Source organism: Streptopelia decaocto, assembly GCF_964273445.1.
Source record: "Streptopelia decaocto genome assembly, chromosome: 5".
In the NCBI taxonomy this organism is placed as follows: domain Eukaryota; kingdom Metazoa; phylum Chordata; class Aves; order Columbiformes; family Columbidae; genus Streptopelia; species Streptopelia decaocto.
In genome coordinates this window covers 21,941,260-21,961,753 of record NC_138659.1, presented here as the reverse complement: position 1 = coordinate 21,961,753, position 20,494 = coordinate 21,941,260, and the positions used below count along the sequence as shown (strand labels likewise).

General features: G+C 39.9%; 1 protein-coding gene across 1 annotated transcript; it reads right to left on the bottom strand.

Annotated features, from left to right (window-relative positions):
• Positions 1-226: 226 nt before the first annotated feature.
• On the bottom strand, positions 227-20,494 carry DPH5 (diphthamide biosynthesis 5). The gene is made up of 7 exons (XM_082054673.1): positions 20,266-20,494; positions 18,224-18,348; positions 14,867-14,975; positions 4,796-4,916; positions 2,568-2,607; positions 1,399-1,502; positions 227-476 (listed from the first exon to the last, which is right to left on the bottom strand). The coding sequence occupies exons 1-7, from the start codon at positions 20,398-20,400 to the stop codon at positions 253-255; spliced, it is 858 nt and encodes a 285-aa protein (XP_081910799.1). The 5' UTR covers positions 20,401-20,494; the 3' UTR covers positions 227-252.

The following is a 20,494-nucleotide window of genomic DNA, read 5'->3' as shown; positions in this document are numbered from 1 at the left end:
ATTAACTGAATCAGACAAAGGTTTTACAGGATTAAAGGTTTCGGGCGGTGTGTGTGTGTCAGAAGCTGATACCAGCAGGTGCAGTTTGCAGTTTGTAGCCTCAGGTAAAAGCAGGTCCATGTTCCCACAGTGGTGTCTTTTGAAGCGATATACAATCTAACTGCACTTAGGCAAGCTTTAAATATTCACAGGAATAACTTAATGCTATCATGAAATTAAGATGGAATAAAAATGTAAATGCTTCATTTTTATTTAAGTGGTCCTTTGAAATGCATTATTTTCAAAGCTGGAGCTACCTACAGAAAAAAGCTTAAGCATTTCCAATTCCAGCGGATGCATAGTGCCTGTAATGATCAAGGAATGGAGTGGGCTGCCCAGCTCCACAGCTGCCATCTGATGGAGTGTGCCTGAGGCAATCTTCTGATCTGGAGCACCCACACGGGCAAGGCCAACACAAATTGTGTTTTCAGTAATTCCTGTAAGAAAGAAGATTAAATGCTTAATTTATTGACTAATGGTCCTATCATAAAGGAAAAATTACTCAAAATGCTTAAACCTTAACACTGCTGTCTTAAACCTCCCAACTAATACATCATGGGAGTAGCCTAGAAAGCAGCTTGTTTTTCAGAGAGAATAAAGCTGTATCTTAGGGATGTTTATAATCAAGAATGGGAAGGCAGCAGAATTAGAATACACAGTTCATTCAGGAATTGTGTCCACTTTGAGGAAAGTGCTGCTTCTGATTCATGCTACAAAAAAAGGACAAAATGAAAGGATTTTCATTTTAACAGTATTTAAGGGATACATTTTAAAAAGAAGGAATATAGCTAAACGAATTGCTATTAGAAATAATTTTTCTGTGACATAGAGTCATTTATAGCTGCTGTAACTTCACTCTTGGTCTCAATAAACACCTTTCACAGTGTGCTCTTGACTAGTGTTAAGAATTCAAGGTCAAAATGGCAGTTCTGCATTGTTGGGTTACCCTCGATTCATGCTTCTACTCACGTAGAGCTGAGTGTCACCAGTCTAAATAGAATGTAGCAGAGATTTTTGAAGCTTGACTGACCTAAAATGCTCAGAATCTTTTCACCTCCTGCAACTTTAATGGATCAAAGAGCTCACAGTTAAAGAGAGATAGAAACAGCACAGGGTTCCCAAACAGAGGCTTTGACTAAACCTCCCAGAGTCAGCGGTGCTTGTTCATCTGCGTTCACTGAACTACATTGTGTGCACCCTCTGCCAAATCCATCTCACGACAAGGATTTGAGGCCACCCACTTCCACTGCAGAGCAAGAGAATGCCAAGATGAAGAGGGAAGGAGCAGAGTTCAGAAGCTCATCAGTAAGTGTGACCTGAGAGAGGTGGCAGCAGATATAAACATTGCAGCAGTAGTACCTGGTTCTTGTCCTTGGAGCCTTCTGTTTTGAATAATGGCAAGAAGCTGTTCTGCAGCTTGATTCACACTCATGTAGCGTGGTGGCTCGTAAATCTTTCTTCCTCTGCAGGGAAAGAAAAATAGAGAAATTTCACATAAAACCCATTTCATTACCCCTAGCATTCTTACAGTTTATTTCAAGAAACCTCTAGACCAGCAAACTGAACTTAAACAGGCCCAGGCTCCCAGGCCGGGCCTTTTACACAAAGCACAATTTTTAGGGAAGACAGAAGCCCCTTGTGCTCTCCCCACACCTGTGAAACAGCAGGGCCTCCAGCTGCCAGATCATTTGTCCTAAAAGCAAATTCAGCTGCTGGAAGCAACATGCAGGTTTTGCAGCTACTCCTGAAAGATGCATTAGACTCAAATTCAAGGGCAAACTGCTGTTTTTCTGTCAAATGCCCTGTAGGCAGATGATTACAGACTAGAAATATATTCTTAAATGAAATGCTTTCCTTGCCAACTGTGGATTCAGTCAAATGGATTTTATTTTGAAACTCCAGAATAAACAAACCTCAATGATACTGTGAGACGTCTCAAATGTTAATTTAGACCAGAGCTACAGCATGTGTATAAAGTAACCATTTATATTCGCCACTGTCAAAACATACAGATTGCAGAGAGATGATTAAGATGTGGGAAGAGCTTTTCTGAACACAGTTAAATGAACTTAAGAGCATTTTCTATGCATCGCTTATTTAAATGTTTAAAAAGGGCAGTATGTATTCGGTACTTCAGACCGTTTCTAGCCAGTGTAAGGAACAATTAATTCAGAACAGTGTTTCAGCTATTGATCTGTTTGAGGATGGGACAGAACAGCAGTAAAATAACACTTCATTTGCCCAGCAGAAAGCTGACCCCATCCTGACTTAGTGCTTCTCACAGGAACAGCTAAAAAAAACGCTCTGCTGCAACTTCATTCAGTTACTGCAAATAAAGCCAGGTCCTATTGTAATGAACAAGAGAGTTCCACTCCTTGTAAGAAACAAAAGATGGTGGCCACAAAGAAGTACAGGAGAAGACAGGTAAGTTCAGCATTAGACTATGGGCAAAGAACCTTTGTTCCTTGTCCAAAAACCCTTTGTAAATACATAGTATGTTTCTATGTATTTTCAAAATGGTGACTCACTTCATTAGATTCTCCAGAGACTGCTCCTTCACTTTAATATCTGTAAAACAAAACAGACATTTAAATGCAGGTTCCCTACAAACTTCTCACTTGGTTTTCTGTCTAGGTAAAGCTTAATTTAATTAGCAGATTCTATAGACTTTATAACAACATTTTAGCTGTTACAGGGAAAAGGAACATGGATTACATTCTACTGTTTCATATGTTAATTAATCATAAGGTATTGTGATTTTATGCATGTGATTTTACACAAAGATAGGGAAAGTTTCACAGATTTCAGAGCAACACGGACAAATAAAAATACTGCTAAGTATTCAAAAAGCAGGCATATTTACCATAGCCATAACTAAATGCCAGCATGTGTAAGCACACCGGGGCACTGAGACTATTAAATTATGAGTACACTGTGGTCCCAAAGGTAGAACAGTATGACTGATGGGCAGGGGTTACATCACTGCCCTGCAGGAACCTGACTTTCGTTAGCACTTCCTTCCTGTCCAATCAAAATATAGAACAATCTTCTCTTTCGGGAAATAAAAGGATTTGGGCAAAAATAAACCAGAGAAGGGGTCAGGTAAGACTCTGTACGTCTGCAATTTTATGAAATTCTAATTGACCACAATCTCTCTAAGAGGCAATCAAATGTTACCTGTATTCAAATGCCCCCCAAATATTGTCATAGTGAAGGCTGGATACGTTTTTAATCCTGATTTTTATAAAAAGTATTGCTTAAGTTATACAGGGTGTTTCAAAAAGATGCACCCGATTTCAAAGCACAGTGATTTCAAACTGGGTCCGCCTTTTTGAAACGCCCTGTACAATGAACTCCCAAAGCAAAGTGACTCTGAAGATGGGTTATAAATGCAAATCTGCAAGATTATTAGTGCACAGTTTACCAAATTGCTTATATGTTTGTCAAGTCACTTTGAGTTCAGATGTTTATCAGCACTAACCTTTTTATGTCACATTTGCTTATATGGTAATCTAGTCTAGTTGGATAAACAATACACAGACCACAATGACCAGGTAGTATTAAGGGAACAATTAATTTAGAAATGGGCAGTTTTCAGCTGGGAGCTACAATTAGATGCAAGTACCACAACTGTCCCTGAAACATGAGATTTATAATGCAGTTTTATGGTTTCAAAATTCTTACTCGTTACTGTACAAAAAAATTAAAAAGGGAGCTCGTATAAATGATTACCCAAAATATCTAAGGAATACTTGGTTTTAACATATTATAGTTGTAATAATCCTCGTTTAAAACACTTGCAAAGTTATCCTTCTTTAAAACAAGTTACCAGAATACTGATTTTTAGCCAATTTTGAAAACAAACAACTTTCAAGGCATTGGAAAGTCTGATGTGCAGTGATGCTTAAACGTTTAAATTGTTTCCTGCTCAGGATCCTCCAGTTACCACAGACTTTGGTTTTACTTAAAATATTAATTCATTTAGCACTGCAGTGTCTAAAGATGATACACAAAAGTATGTAACTACATATACCGATATGCAAGTGCCTTACAGTTTATATGCAGGCAGCTCCATAATCCTTAAGGAGTTACCTGGGTTGGTGGAGCTACTTGGAAAGTGGCTTTAGCTGAGGACTGTTGGGTCAGATAAAGATGAGGCAGCACCACGGGAGAGCCTGGGGACAGTGCTCAGCTAGGAATGCTATTCTGGTTCTGCTCATCATCAGCAAGGGTTTGTTACAGCACTGAGGCTTCTCAAGTGACAATTACCTTTTGCCAAACATCCTTAGGTAAGATAATTTAGGAAAAAGACTATCGCCTTACAGAATAGCAATGCAGTTAAATGTATGATTTAGCTGCCCAGAAAGTCCAATGTGTTGAGCTCTAACCTCATTAAGTCAATAAAAGATCGCTGCTATTCACTGCAGTCTGGTTTGGATCCTGAGCTAGACCTAGCTTAAAGTCACAGTGATCTGTAGAGCAAATATGGGCCTCCTGCTCCTGACTTCTACAAAGGCATCATTTCTTACAGATTTCCTGAAAAGGAATTAAGAAATTCCTGGCCGCTCTAACGTGAACAATGGCTGAACTGATTCTACATACGCATACGCTAACGTTCCAATTTTTCATATCTTTTCAAAGATTCATGTTAGCTAAGAACATTTGTTTAATCTTAGGCTTCATCTCATGCCCACCACGATTGTCTCTGGACACTGCGGAAGGTGGTAGCTAAGGAACCAGGGGAGCTGCTGCTTACCAAGTAAGCACAGTGTGTGCATTCCATTCTGCCTGTTCTTCTCAATCTTGTCAAAAAAGCTCTCTGGCTTCCATGTATCTGTCCAGAAAACTATAGAAACTGTCTCTCCAAAATTGTACAACTGTAAAACAAAGAAAATGCAGTAGCACACATACACACTAAGAACAAAAAATAGCACATGCAATAAAATGCCACAAAAGTGTCAACAATTTTCAACCTTGAAAAGTCCCGAGCCTAGTTAAGAAGGAAGTTTCATACCACAGGAAAGTACTCTCCTATAAAATGCCTAAGTTTGCTCTTTCATAGATAAAATACAAAACATTGCACTAAAAATAATGCTTCCTTTTAAGAAAGCTGTCCTGTGCTTTTCTATCCCTTGACTAGTTTTAGTGCATTCCTTTGCATTCCCACCTTTCTTTTTAACGAAATCTGTAATTAGTGAACTCTTTCTTCTTCTTCATAATAGAGATGTGCTGTTGTTCTTTTACTCTGCGAACACTGAAGCATCTTAAAGAACAACTAATGAACTACCTGTAAAGTTCTTACCTATCTCTGCATTCGCCTTTCCAATGTATATTAATACATTCTATTATACATTCTATGCTACATTCTATTCTTCGTTACTTAATTCTGAGGACCTTTTAAAGTCAAAACCTTGCAAGATTAGCACCAAAATTATTACTTATTATTTCTTATTTTGGTTAAGGCTAGGCAACTTCTAATAATGCCATAATACTTAAAATGTTTCAATTCTACTGATACAGTAGTATTTGTATTAAAACAGCCTTTTCCTGCAGATGAAAACTGTGTCATGCCAAAGAAGTTACAGTCTGAAGAGATGGTGGATGTGAAGATCTGAAGACAGGGACTGACTGTACATGAAGCAGAGGGATGCAACAGCTTTTACGCACCAATGGTGAGAAGAATATTGCGAGCGGATGCTATGTCAAACAAACTCACTGACTATATTTCTTACTGTGAGTCTCTAATCTGGCTGAAGACATTTGAAGCAAGTCTTGCCAATCACTTTGCAAAAGCAAAAGCCGTATGGCAGCATCTGGCTTAGAAGCTTTTGTAACCAACTTGAAAAAGGGCAGAACCATGCATCAATTTTGGTCAGTTCAACTCTGGAATGGGGCCAGATGGATTTTGCAGCTTGCCAATATTCTGTCTGCTCAAGCCCACCAGAGAAAAACCAGCTATACAGACTAACCTCCCGCTTTCTCTGGAAACCTGGAAGGAAAAACTGCTTTTCCAGCCCCCTCCGGGAGGCACAGTGTGTGCTGGTGGCAGAGCAGACGAGCCCCTGCAGAAGCGGCTCTGGCAGCTCTGCGCCAGCCGGGGATTCCCCTATACATACCTATTTTACTGTGGCATTAGGTTGCGGTTTTAGGTCCTTTACGCTGGCAGAGCAGAATTTGAATCAAAGCAGAAGCACGTTTGTTTTCAAGGGACCAAAAGCTCAGATTTTAACCATTTGTGCTGATAGGAACAGTGTTTATTCAAAGATTCCTGGAACATTAGTGAAAACATTTCCTCTTTCAAATATTTCATTCTAGCACAAGGACAAGAACACACAGCGCACATTTCACAATCTAAAGGTTCTTCCAGTAAACTAAATATAGGTTGAACCAAATTAATTGCTCCTGATGTAACCTGTTAACTATTTCAAGGCTGTGTCCTAGAACAAGAAAAAAACAAGGTATGTTTTGCCCATTTGTCATGTGGCTTGCTAGAACTTGAAGAAAAACTTTTAGAACCAGGAGTTTCCCTTTTTCCCCTGCACCGTCAGAGCGCCTGCAAGCAAGTTAACCTTCCATCTCCTTGGCAGTGCCCCTTCAGTCATCAGCAACTGCTGAATGTCCCGTAGCAGCCTGAGCGCCCAGCTTACCCTCTGCCACCTGAGCGTCCCTGCGCTCATTTCCCAAAGCAGCCGCCCCCCTCCAGCAAAGAATGTGGCCTCGATCAACCTCAAATCTTATCCCAGTCTCTTTGGCATTTTGATAACCTGAAGGAGAAGAACTTCCACCTCTGCCTTTTAGCAAAGAAGAGGATGTGCAGAAACTGGCAGAATGTTACTGTCTGATAAGTATTTTGTTGGGAATCAGATCTTTTAGACCATTCTGCCACGTACTGAAAAACAAGTTGGGCATTCAACTTTATACTCTACAGTACTCCTTCTGATTGGTATTTCTGTCTTTTCCATTGCTCATTACAAAGATTCTCCATGATCTTTGCCAACAAGAAGTTAAGCAAGTTATCCTTTTTGTGCAAGCACTGCCAGTCAGATTCACTGAATCTGTCCATTGTTTACCAGGTTTTGCATTAAAACTGAAGTCTGAATGTCAAAAAAGAATAAAACATTGTCAGAAATGCCCTGTCTATGCGCTAGAAACAACTTCAAAATATTTTCATGAAGTATTGATATAATAGAAAACTGCACTTGCAGTCTCACAAAAATACACTTGTTTTCTCAGCACCTGGGCAGCACACAAGGAACTTCTACACCAACAAGATGGAATGGGGCATATTTTATTAACCTTCTAGAAATGCCTTTGCAACTTTGCCTCTACTAACTAAATTCTAAAGAATAGATTTACTACTCTTAATGCATACATATGTTTATTTAAAATTAACGATGGGAAAATACTACTTAGGAAACTTTCAGGTACACCAACGATCTCTGAATGCTGTGGAACTGAAGCAGTAAATCCAGCATTTGATCTCTGCAGAGGTGTGACATTTATGGAAACAGAGGCACTGCTCTTCCACCAGAGCAAGCCTGCATTAAAGAAACAACACATAACTGTATTAGAAATTACACTTTTAACTGTCTCCCTGTACCTCATGCAGGTTCAATTTGTTCCTAATACAGTTCCCTGTGGTGTGTTCTAATTTCTACCTCCTGAAATCTAGCATGAACTATCAGACTTTAAAGAAAAGCCTTGATGCAGAGAGAGCAGTAACCACCAAGAACTCTACTACTGCCCTACGGATTCAGCAGTCACAGTGGACAGCAGGTCCACCAGAGCCAGAACCCACTGAAATTTAAAAATATTCTTTCCACCAACCATAAAAGACTGAATAGGGCCCCAAAATTCCAGAAAACATGCTTGTCATTGGAATAAAACTGTGACACACATTTGTTAATCAAGGTGTATTACAACACGCCTATGGATTAATGTCATGCTTTGAGATTGCTAAGAAGAAGTCTTATAAGCCAATGAAGAGCTCTGTATATTTCCAGTGAAAGGATCATGCTGCACAATTTCTGGCACAGCTTTAAAGAGAGGCAACAGCAGATGAAGTTTCACAGCGGTCTTCTGTGTGCTGCACTCTACATTAAGCAGCTGGGGTTAGGAGTGGGCAAGATCTGTTCAGTGCAAGCTAAAACATCTCAAGCATCACACTTGACTAATCATCAGATTTGTTAGAGTGCCCACATTCTGCTCAGGCACAAAAGTGACAGAATTTCAAAGGGGCTCAGTGTAATAGCTGGACAGACATTTTGTGTTCTCAGCTTGGAAACCAACCTGCTTACCTTCTCCCTACTGCTCAAAAACTTCACAGAAAAATTTCAAAAGATCATTTTGAAAGACCTTGGTCTTTGGAAATAGTCCTCACCCCCCGCCCAAGTAGTACTTGGCTTAAGCAGAGCTCTGTGCACTTAAATTTTGCAATGCAATAGCTGAAGTCAGGAAAGGAAGCCAGAACTCTCTGCTCCAAGGCAGTGCTCTGTCTGCTGGAGTTTTCTGCCTCTCACAAAATACAGCAGAAAGCTGTTCCTCAACTCACACTTTCATCATCTCAGAAGCAGCTATAACTTCCTATTTTATTTACACACATAATAGGAAAGAATGTCTGGCAACTTTTCGTACTGAGGTGCCTGGTTTTGGCTTGTATTTTTAACCCTTCTGTTAATGATATTTCTTATTTTACTTCTTGTTTATATAAACAGAATTGATTGCAAATTGAGAGACCAGAACAAACTACAAGACAAAAAGTGCTGTACCGTGGTCTCAGCTTGGAAAGCCTGCATGCAAGTGAAATTTCAATGAAACGACTGATTGACTTCATTAATGGCCAGTCTGAACATCATCAGACACCTGAAGCTGTTCAGATCAACAGTTCTCACTTAAAATACTGGTGTGGCTAATCTCCAAAAAAATATAGAGGATAAAAAGAAGGAACAAGCTGAGACTAAATAGGGAAATTAAAAAAGGAAGATCCCCCATCCCCTCTAAAAAGTACTAAAGCAAGCAGGAGAGAAGAGGCGAGATAATATTGAAGGTCAGTAGGGCAACAGCTGCAGAGAAACCAAGAAGTAAACGTTTCAAAACGCAGACATTTATTTTTACAAGCATCTTTCCCAGAATTATTGCTGTATCAGCTGCAACAGTGACAAAGCAATTTGTCGCTTATGAACCTACCTCCTTTCCTAAAATTTCAAACAGCTTCAGGACTGGACACACATCAGGGGAAGAAGGTGAAAAGGAGTCTTAGCATGACATTTGTCAGACCTGGCACCTGGATACACATGCAAACACCTGTAAACCTGAACTGCCACTCATTTATGTTCTGTGCTGAGACAGCCACAGGTTACACTGCAGAGAGTTCTCACAGGACAGGTGTGTTCTTCTGGAAATGAAAATATTGCACAGCCTGATCACATCCCTCTGACAAAAACCTGAGGCTTTTTCTCCTAAGGCTACTCCTCCTAAGGCTAGCCCTCAATGGAATTTGGAGACTGTAGAGCACCTGGTATTATCCCAGGTTGCTTCTTGATAAATCCCAACGACCATACACAGAAAAACGAAGACATGTTTTGTTTATCCTTGTCATAAGTGTTTTGATGTGATGCTATGCAATGTACATCCTCAAAAAAATGAACCTAAGATGTCAGATTTTTCACCTTACCCTTTGTAACCAGTTAACAACCCTCCAGACCATATGCATGAGATTAAAGGGCTCCTACTGTTTTTTATATTATATATTGTTGCAAGAGAATAGCTCAGAAGGACAAAGGACAGTAAAACAATCATCAACAAAAAGGTAGCAAGAATCAGACAAGCGTCATTTTTGCTTGTAATTGGTCATATGAAACAACCACAAGCCTAGCTCTAGCCCTTTACACTAGCTCATTTAGTACCACAGATCTTTAGCAATTTTGAATGTCTCTCATGAGAACCTTCACTTGAAACTGGAAGTTTTTACCATTCACACACACAGGGTTATGACTCCTTTTTGTACTGCAAGCCAACAGCTTGGCTCAGCTGTCCCCAAAACCTCCTATGCCCTTAGTACATGCCAGAGAGAAAGGAACTGTGAAGAAAAGGATGTTTGGCTGAGGGAAGCCCACTCCACATGATTGCAGTCTTTAGGAGGCAGCTGAGACAAATCACATAAAAGCAGCTGAAAGGAAAAACACGTTTTTCTCTTGGCTGTCTCCTGTATCAGCACTTAGGAAACAGCCACTCCACAAGCAGAACAAAATTCAGCTATCAAAAAATTCAGAAACTCCAAGCAAACTCGGCCAGAACAGAATTTTCTCTCCAAGGTAATGTCACCTTATGTTTAATAACCCCCTAAGACTCTTTCCAGCAACATCAAATGATTCCTTCCCACCCTGGCCACTTGGGTTAATAATCTGAAACAAAGATACCTAAATGGAGAAAAAAATCTATTCTAATTAAATGGATGTTTCTGGGTCATGTTTGCTGGTGACAAATGGCACTAAGCTGAACAGCAATTGTCATTAATGAAGCAGTGTGACTAGCACTGTTTTAAGCTTTAGTGAGTTTGACAAACAAATGCCAACTTCTAAAAGGCTCAGAAGCTGGCAGGTAAGTGAGAAAACCAACCAGTTATGGAAAACAGTTTAACTGTCAGTGAATAAAAAACATTTTGTGTAGAGCCCTTCCTATAAGAGCAATAAGTATTTTTGACTATTAGGGCACAGAGACAGGGTGGAGCTGAGAGGTTCCGCTCCTGCAGCTACTACAAGTTTTCTGTTTGACTATGAGCACAGCGAATAATGATAGCGTCCTTCAGCTTCCTTAAGTAATATTCTTCTACTTGACACTGAAGATGTACTCATCTGTTGAGACTAAAAAATAACATGCTAAGCACTGCTTTTGCATTTAAGTGATCAGCTAGTAGTGAAAAGACAAAACTTTCTTTAACTGTGATTGTCTTATAAGAATTAACTGGACTGCAAACAAAAAGCCTGAGATGAGTCACTGGAAGAAACAAGGGGACATGCAGATGTTTGTTCTGAAGCTATTCAGGTGGAAAGTGGGTATGTCTGAAAAGAAAGTCAGGTCTTTGCCATGGCATGTTTTTTTTTTCCTAGCTACTCTACTAAAACATAAAGTAAATGCTTCCAAAACCAGCAACACCACTCTCCCAGAAATGAGTGGATCATTTTAGTCTTCTGTCTCATCCCATGGTTTGTGTCCAGCTTTGCACTTTAGTTTTCAATCCTTGTTTTTTACAGTTATGCCATTATCTCAAGCCATTTCAAGTTGCATCATTCCTTCACGTGCATCACAGGTCATTATGATGCAGAGTCTTCCTCATGTGTGTGACCATCCACACTGCTACCTCAAAGACACATTACCAGAACCGGGTCTGATTGAATTCTGTCCTGAGAGCTCTGGCCAGTCACCTTCCTAAACTAACCCAGATGTCATGCAGATTAGGAAGGAAGGAAAAAGGTATAAATTGGAGATCCTGAGTTTTCTTCCTCTTTATTCTGGGACTAAAAGCATTAGCAATCAGCCTTATTCTGAAAAACTGAGTGTGGGTATAGATAAAGCCATGGAAGTCAGGCTAGGCTCTCCCTTTGGTCTCAGCTTGCAATGCTGAATCCTAGTCGGATAAAGCCAAGGCAATGTCTTGCTCACAGGGTGGCAGAGCAGTGGTAGAACAAAGGTAAGGCTGTTACCTAAAATACTGAATTTTCCAAAGCTACAGAACTACAGTGCAGCTGCTGATGTGGAAAGCTGAACTGTCTCGCTAGTTCCCACCCAGCAGAAGTGCTCTCTGAGAATTTTTGCCTTCCCCTGGGGACTTGTGTCCCCTTTCCCTGACCTCCCTGGCAGCATGTGTAGATACCAAACTACATGACTTTCTTCACTGGTGGCAGTTCTTCACTACAACCGGCATCAGAGTGATCAAAATACCTATGTGTCAGACTCCAGACGAGAGGTGAACCTGTAGAGAACATGCCAAGAGGCACTCACACACAGGCACTTTTCCTGACTTCTCCCCCCTAGGCTGGAAATTTGTTTTTGAGGGAAATTATTTTCTTCAGCCTTGGAAAAAAAAAATAAATCTGACACAGTGAAACACAGCAAGAACAGTGTAAAAGAGGGAGCCACAGCAGGTCATAGAGCCTTATGCCCAGTCAGACTAATATTGTGCTAAGTTATACTATCTCCTGCTTGCAACACCTATAGTTCATTGTATCAAACTGAGAGCTTCCTAGAAGTTCCAAGTTTCATTTTCAAAACTAAAAAACCTCTATTCCTTGTACAAATACAGTCTTCACCTGTGCAGCCTTCCAAACAGCTGCACTGATTCTGTTAAATAGGCAAGAGGGTAAAAAAAAAAAAAAAAAAGTATTTGAAAATAGATATTCACCCTTCTTTACAATTTAGCAAGAAATATATCTTTGAATTGAAGGTGACAAACCATCACTAATGCTCTGCTGACTTCACTAACTCACAACTGTGCAGGAAAACTGCACAACTATGAGCATGTTGTTGGCTGCACAGAAACATTGCTCTGACAAGAAATATGTTCTTTTGTGAACAGACTGGGGTGTAGCTGCATTTTACGGAGGGCCTAATCATCAGATACAGCTCACTACGCACATGGCTTTCAGAACAGCGTATAAAGGTGTTTCCTGTTTTTCTCTAGTAAGAAAGAAAGAGGTTTTGTATCACAATCAGATTAAAACAAGAAAAAAAGCCAAGCCTTTTCTGTGGTGAAGCAAAAGAGGAATCCCTGCTACACTTGACAGCAACTTTGCAATTTGGAATGCAGTAACTCCAAAGCTAAATTGATGGTGGGAGACACCCATAAATGTAAAGACTGTTGAAATAAATTATAAAGTTCCACCAAAACTCTAATTAAATCCAGGCTACTTTTTTTGTAAGATACCCCTCACTTGCTGTTTATGCCTATAAGGGGCAATAAAGAGTTAAACGTATACTTGGTTATAGTCTGTCTGGTAATACAATATGATCACTATTTCCTAAACTGCTGTATACAACAACAGGAATCTTGACTTATGAGAAGGCAGCCCCTCCCAAGCCAGAATGGAAAAGGAGACTAATGCCAGAGTCAATAACATCACATTTCCTTCATGGTCTGTTCCCTTCAGCATGGTGTAAGGAAACAGTAAACTAATCTTCAAAACTCTGCATATGTCAAAAACCTTATGGAATGTTTGCAATATACTCCCAGTTAGTTTTCTGCTCTTTTTTAAATTAAACTAGAAGTTCTACACTTGTCATTCCCATGCCTAGCTGGAGTTGTGGGGCAAGCAAACTTTCAGAAAACTTAAGTCACCTCTTCTTTTTGGGAATACGAGCCTTGCATTGTCCTTCCTAAAGACCATCAAAGAACAGTAAAAAGATAGCAAGTAGTAGAAACTACTTGTCAGCAGCTTGACAGCAGAAGCAAACTTTGTACCAGTATGAAGCCAAAAGGGGAAAGGGTGAGCCCCAGCCCCAACTCTTGTGTTACCCGCCCCAGTAAGTGCAGTCATGCGGCAGCTGCCATCTGGCTGCTGTACATGTAGATTTTAGACACAAAGGAGCCTATTTCCTTCCTAAAAGATAATTTTGCCCGTCTTACAGCAATAGGCAGGTATCACTAAGAAAAGTGCTCATGGGAAGAACTATAAAGAACATGAATCCTGTGCAGCATTCCCTTTAGCATTAGCATTCACCTCTCAGAACAGCTGTTCAATGCAGCATTGCTGAACTGCCAAATCAGACAGGGCTCTCACATTTCCAAACCATTCAGATGGGATCAAAGCCAGAGATAATACCCAACTTATTGCAACAGATTTTCTGGTGCTGGGCAGCATTGAAATAAGGCTAATGGAGCTTGTCAGTGTAAATCTGAAGGTGTCAGTTGTTTGTTGAAATTAAAAAAAAAAAAAGTGTTCTTTTATGTTAAGCTAGGAAGGAATGACTCCTCCTTCAGTGATGAAAACTTAGGGTTTAAACCCTCAACTCTGGCCTGTCATACATATATGTTACTGTGCTTGCTTTGGATTTTGCTAAAGTGGGAGCTTGGTTTAGGGGTTCCCATACATGGGGAATGATTCTGAACCTTGAGAGGGCAGTAATGAATGAAGACAAGAAGGGGAAGCTTCAACTAATTTATATGTGATTAGTCACGTTACATACACTGCCATAACATTTTTGATGTGGGAAAAGTAATAATGGACATGTGCAAAAAGAAGTAGTGAAGTATTTTCCTGGGGGACACGAGACCTTTTCTATTTCAGCCATTCAAAATCACAAAAACTGTCATTTGTTCTTCTAGTCCTTGGCTAAGCAAATCCCTCCTCTCAGCAGATGGGCAGAAAGTGAAGACAGGCTAACCTTGGAGAGAAAGAATGCATCATATATAAGATTTTTTAATTAGTTATGATCTGAGTTTGGCATATAGACAGGCTTGTGCATATATTCCTTTTATGACAAGACCAACACATTTCTCAACAGGATAACAACCTAATTTAAGAATAAACTTATTAGGCGACACCAGTAGTAGAAGGAAGCCAATGTGAGCAAAGCTCTATCTGTAAAATAACTTAAATATCAGTGTCTCCTGGGGCAGACAAGAATAGAAGTGTTACTATCCATTTATACATATGCTCATCAAAAGGGACTTTTGCTGACATGTAACATGCTGAAAAGGAAGTGTTAACAAATTCTGACAAGAGTGTAGAGTTGCTACAGATCTCCAAACATCAGATTGCAACATGCAGTAGAACAGCTAACCAATTCTAAGTTTAGCAGTTGTGGAATAGCATATATACAAAAACATTACCTGTAAACCACAGCAGCCCACTGCATTCATTATTGAAGCATTATGAATGACCTTGTATGGAATCCCCAATTTTACTGCACGTAATACTAAATCACTGTGCGTCGTGGCCCTGTGTTGAGAACAGAAGGGAATTAAGCATTGAAAACATAAAGTGATCAAGTGGTACTAGCATTATAGTTTGTTTTGAAAGTAAAATTAAACCCTTCACAACTATAGCAATGCAGAGGTCCCAAAAGGGCAACTTGACTAATTGTTACTGGAAAGTAAAAACTCCAGTAAGGTTTCCATGTCATCCTTCCTAGCTGAAAATACAGGCATCCTTGGTCTGTTACAGTTCTTTGTAACTTTCTGGCATCATTAAAACTGTAGCACCAACACAACCATTACTTTTTAAAGTAGCTTTGGCAAGTATTTGAAAAGGAAAGTTCCATTTATCCTTTGTCTTCTGCAGGTGTCAGCTGGACATCTGTTGAACTGTAAAGGTCAGCTCTGTTTGGCATAGGCTTCAACAAAACTCCAACATTTCCTTACTCACTGCACAGCCAGGCCGTCTCCCATCGGCAGCAGTGCATGCTAGGAAAGCAACATGCTCAAACAAGAACTTTGAACAGACTGAGGTAAACTGCATGCAGTACTTAAAAAAATCATCCTTAGACTAAACCAGCTTTTATACTGACTTTGAGTGATCAGGTTTATTCTGAAATAATTAAGAAAAATTCTCGTTAAGCTTAGAACTGAGCTAAGTTTGGCTCGAGGTCTAATGCTCAATAAACACCTTGCAGAGACTGGTGCAAGAATGACTGGGCTTGTAGTTAACGCAATTGGGATTAGAAATGGAAAGTACATATAGATCCAGCAAATCTTTGAATTGCAACGATGTTTACATATGTATCTTGCTTGCATGTGTGCTTACTTCCATGCTAGGCATCCCACTCACATTTGCATGTGAAATATGAAAATGCATCTACCCCTTACCTAAATTTATCAAACCTGAACAACGGTTTAGCCATCTCATTTCCAAGATATGTCACACATTTCTGTGTGGCCGTTCCAAAGAACGAAGCAAAGAAAGGAAACAGCATATGCTGATCAGAATAATTAAATAGGAAGAGTGCTTTCACCCTGGCCTCTTTCAGCTGCCCTAACAGAACTCCCCTCATTTTTAGTCTGATAATTTTGACACTGCATGTGTGACAGGCACCAATCAGCAGATCAGGTGCTTCAGACTGGAATACAAATGCGGCAGCAGCTGGAAAGGCTGCAGGGATCAATCATTTTAAAATGAAATCAATTTCACTAGACAAAAAAAAACAAAGGAATCTGAATTTGGGAAATCAGAGACCCTGATACAAACAGCCTCCCAGACCTAGGAGAATGCAGTAAAGTGATCTAAACCAACCCTCTGGTTAGTAAACAAACTATGCCTCTGACTTCCATAAGTAAAGGTGATTTAAGAACACCTGCGCTAAGAGAAGAGGGGACCAGTTTTACGGCCTTGTTATTATTCCCTTCACATACATAGGACAAGGAGCACTGGAGGATTTTGTGGTTATGCTAATACTGACCAAGGGATCAGCTGGTTTTATTCACTGAAATTTTCTCCAGCCAGTACTTTGTCCCAACAGATCTGTCCATAATGGCTGCAGCTTAAAGCAGAAGTGCCCTCACAAGCACTCAACTAATACCAGCAAAGGCTTCATGGTGTCAGCTCTGCACCCAGAGCTATACTAGTATTTTCTGTCGCTGATACAGATTTTAAATTTTATGGGTAGTCATAATATGAATGTTAGCACCAGGCTAGATGAAGGTGGGCTTTCCAGTATACTACTAAAATTGTCAGGTTCCTGCTAGCACATCCATAGCTGGTACGACATATGCAGATAAAAACTTGCAGTGAAAAGTGACAGGGGCGCAGCTTGTTTGATCACTTTAACCATTAACCACCAACACCTGAGATTTCCTAAGGCTGCCAAGTACTCTTCCTCCCAGCAAATGTACTTGAAACTCTACGATCAGCTGCAGCCATGTGGCTTCTATCTTCCTCCCGTATGGCTTCCCTTAGAACAGAAATGTTCAGTACTCTTTCCTAGTAACCTCATGAATCCCTAAATCCCTAGGGCTCTGTGTGCTGCAATAGTAAGAACAAAGAACATAAACATTCTTAGAAAGAAGCAACTCATTAAGAAAAGGGTATTTTTCTACAATGATGCAGTATATTAATCAGAACTGAAGTATTTTGACACTGAAACTAATGATAACTGAGGCAGATAAAGATACTGCTTACAAGTAGCAATTACATTTCAATACATGTAGGTTGTTTTTTTTCGTGTTGTGTACTTCTATCAGTCATTGGATCAGAGCACAAGGGTACAGGCAACATGGCTCTACACTCTACATGAATTCTAATTTTAATATTTACATGCATTAAAAATACAATTAATATTTCCAAAACACAGCATCATCTGCCCATAAGTACTGATTTAATGTAATATTCTCTTGCCAGGTCCCTTCAACCTGTATTTACATGAATTACCCACTTTTGACAGATATGCACACTGCTCCTCTTTTTCATAAACCCTCTCCATTTTTTCATTCACAAATAGGGCACTCAGTGATTTGGTTTTTCTTGTGCCCTTAACACTGTGGTATAAAACTTGAATCACCAGCTGGAGACTAAAAGCTCTTCTGTATGGCTTGACATTGCAGATTGGTGATGCCTGACTAAAAAGACAGGAGGAGATACTTCTGGTGATAGAAAGAGAGTATACTTTTCAGCAGGAGTAAAAAGTGAAAACAAAGGCCTTAATAAACCACACTGAGAAAACATTTATAATGACCTAAGTTATTTCAAAAACTAGCATATATTGAAGCAGAAGCACTGTACAACCAACAATCAGTCGTCATTCTGAAACAACTGAGCATAAAAGCTGTGGTTTTTAAGTCCAAACAGCAACTAAAAATACTCTCTCAAAATAAAGCAAATGTCTTAATTATGTGATCTCCTAGAATTTCTTCTGTTAGCAGATAAAACCTGGAACAAAACATTCTCTGTAAAAGCTAGCATGGAGAATGAAATTATAAGTGACTGCTGAAGGAAAGATTGATACATCCTGCAGGGTCCACATTCCTACCTATAAGGAATATCTGGGCAAGGAAACTCCAAAGCAAGGTAAAGTGTATACAGTTGCATGTTTATTTCTAATGCAATTTAAAAAAATATACAAAGACATAGAAAGTGGTTTTGGTCTGAAGATCAGCTTCTTCATAAACAATTACAGTTATAGAATATGGCTAATTCCTATTGAAAAAAGAGAGTGATCAGGCTAGAGCAACAACTAAAATGTTGTTTTGTCTTACCCAAAGGGATCACCAATGACAAGAAACGCAACATCACAAACATCGGCTTCTTTTAAAATGCTATCTGCTTCTTGTTCCACCATTTCTCGGTCAGCCAAAATCAATTCTTTTCCATAAAACTCTTCCTATAAATTGAAATTAATGACAAACACCAAAATAAGACACTTCAGAGTGGTTTTGTATCTCTCTGGGTGATCATCCAGGAACACAGTGGACAGTGGAAAGGCCACCTTTATTATCATCCCCAGCAGTCTAAGCCATGGCCTAGCGAACCCAGCCTCCCCTTGCAAGAACACCTGAGCTTCCCACAAAGCAGCTCCTGAGCTGACAGAAATTAGTCAAGCACATTATTCTGATAACTGACTTGTTTGTGCTTTCTGTGTCAGTTGAGGATCTGCTCCAAAAGTAGCTCAACTGCACCTGCGTATACTGAAGGTACCTGGGTAAACTCTCAGTATAGTTAATTTAACTTCTCATCCTACTGTCAGGCATCCCTTCTCACAAGACTGAGCCTAACTGCTTAATTATAATATTGATATCAAACCAGATACAAATATGACACCAGATAGACTACAACCTTGTTTTTTTGATTTTTCCTTAGTACATTGTAACTAACCACATCTAATGATTGATTTCATATTAATTCTTCATCTTTAGGTCTCTCTAAGAAATACTTTGTCATGTATACAGATAAACATGTATTTGATTGTCCCCTTTGCTTTTGTCCAGCAGCTCAGTAATCACTGTGTCTCTGTTTTAAATGCCTTTATTTCCATGTGCAAATAAAATTCATGTGTGTAATAAAACTTCAGTTAGTTCTAGAAACATGTTATTTGACCATCCCAAACATACCTGTCTCTGTAAGCCATGTTTCACCATACATTTCACACGGTCTTTACGTTACTAGATGAAGGTTGTTTTCCAGGGCATAGACCAAAAAAAGTGGTTTTGTTCTAAATAGTATTCAGAAAATTTGGGTGGTATTACAAATATTAACAAATTGATAAAACTATTAAGTCAGTTATGGTCCAGAAAGATTTTCCTCTGATCTTTCCTGTGACTTTAGTGATAGCTCCATCTTTGCCCACAAAAAATTGACTAGAACCATCATAACGTAGAGAAGTGGAGCACTGCTTCCATAAAAAAAAAAAAAGTACTAGAGATGGGACCTCAGTTACTGGGTTCAGTGCCCTTTCCTAGAGGTGATTTCCTGACCATTTTTGGATAAGTTTCTCTACCTCTGTAAATGAGGACATTGTTTTCCTTGTGAAACAGAGTGCAATGTGTACAGATTCAATAGAAAGGGGACCAAATAATTATATAAGCAAAACTGGTATCTGATTCAGAATGCTTGATGGCCACCCTGGAGTACTGCTGAGTTCTATACTAAACAAACTACAACTAATTTTTGACACCCTGTTTCGTTTTGGTTTTTTTTACACTAGATGCACTTTAGCGAGTAGCAGAGCAGCAATAGGAGCTGATCTATAAAGCAAAGCAGTTGGTGCTAAGAACTCAATACCGATGTTACATCCATTTGGGTGGGTTTACCACAGGAGCAGCCTGGCTTTAGTCCAGTACTGCATGCAAATGCATGCTACAGAGCGTACCAGGTGCATTCCCAGAAGCAGACCTTTCTGTTTGTTTTCATCTCATGGAATCTATTTACACGCTTTAATGGAAATCAAAGCACATTAACTAGAGAATATATAAAATGCACCCTCCTGACAAAAACTGAAATGTAGACTCAGTGTGTCCATACAGTTCTTTCACCAAACTGAGGGCCAACTTAGATGGTCAACATCAAATAGCTTTTAATATATGTTTTAGGCCAACAACATAAACTAAGTAAATCATGTCATTTGAATTTTGGGATCTGATTTTAAAAGCATCAGCACAGGAAGACTTCCAGAAAATGCCTGCAGTAAAGAATCTGTTATCTCTTGAGAGCTTTCCCATAACTTTTCACGTTGCTTAGAGGAGGCTGACATTCAGATTACCATGCAGCATTGTCACTTGTATGTAACTTGGGCTGTACCTACCAGCGCCTCCTTGCCCACCGCCAGCACGGACGTGTAGGCCTCCAGGTACACGCGGCCGCACCGCCGCACGGCCTCCAGCCCCTTCACCGTGATGTCCTTGGCATCCCCCAGGCCCAGCCCCACCAGGTACAGCATGCTGGCGGAGGCCGCGACCGCCGCCCGTCACGGGAGGGAAGCGGGGATCAGACGGGACTCCCCACCACGCGCCAGGTCTCCCCGCTGCTGTCAC

Coding starts and splice junctions, on each gene's coding strand:
- DPH5 (XM_082054673.1), bottom strand. CDS start 20,400: ATGCTGTACCTGGTGGGGCTGGGCCTGGGGGATGCCAAGGACATCACG. Junction 1,503..2,567: donor TCTCTGGAGAATCTAATGAA/GTGAGTCACCAT, acceptor CTTTCCCTGCAG/AGGAAGAAAGATTTACGAGC. Junction 477..1,398: donor GCTCCAAGGACAAGAACCAG/GTACTACTGCTG, acceptor TCTTTCTTACAG/GAATTACTGAAAACACAATT.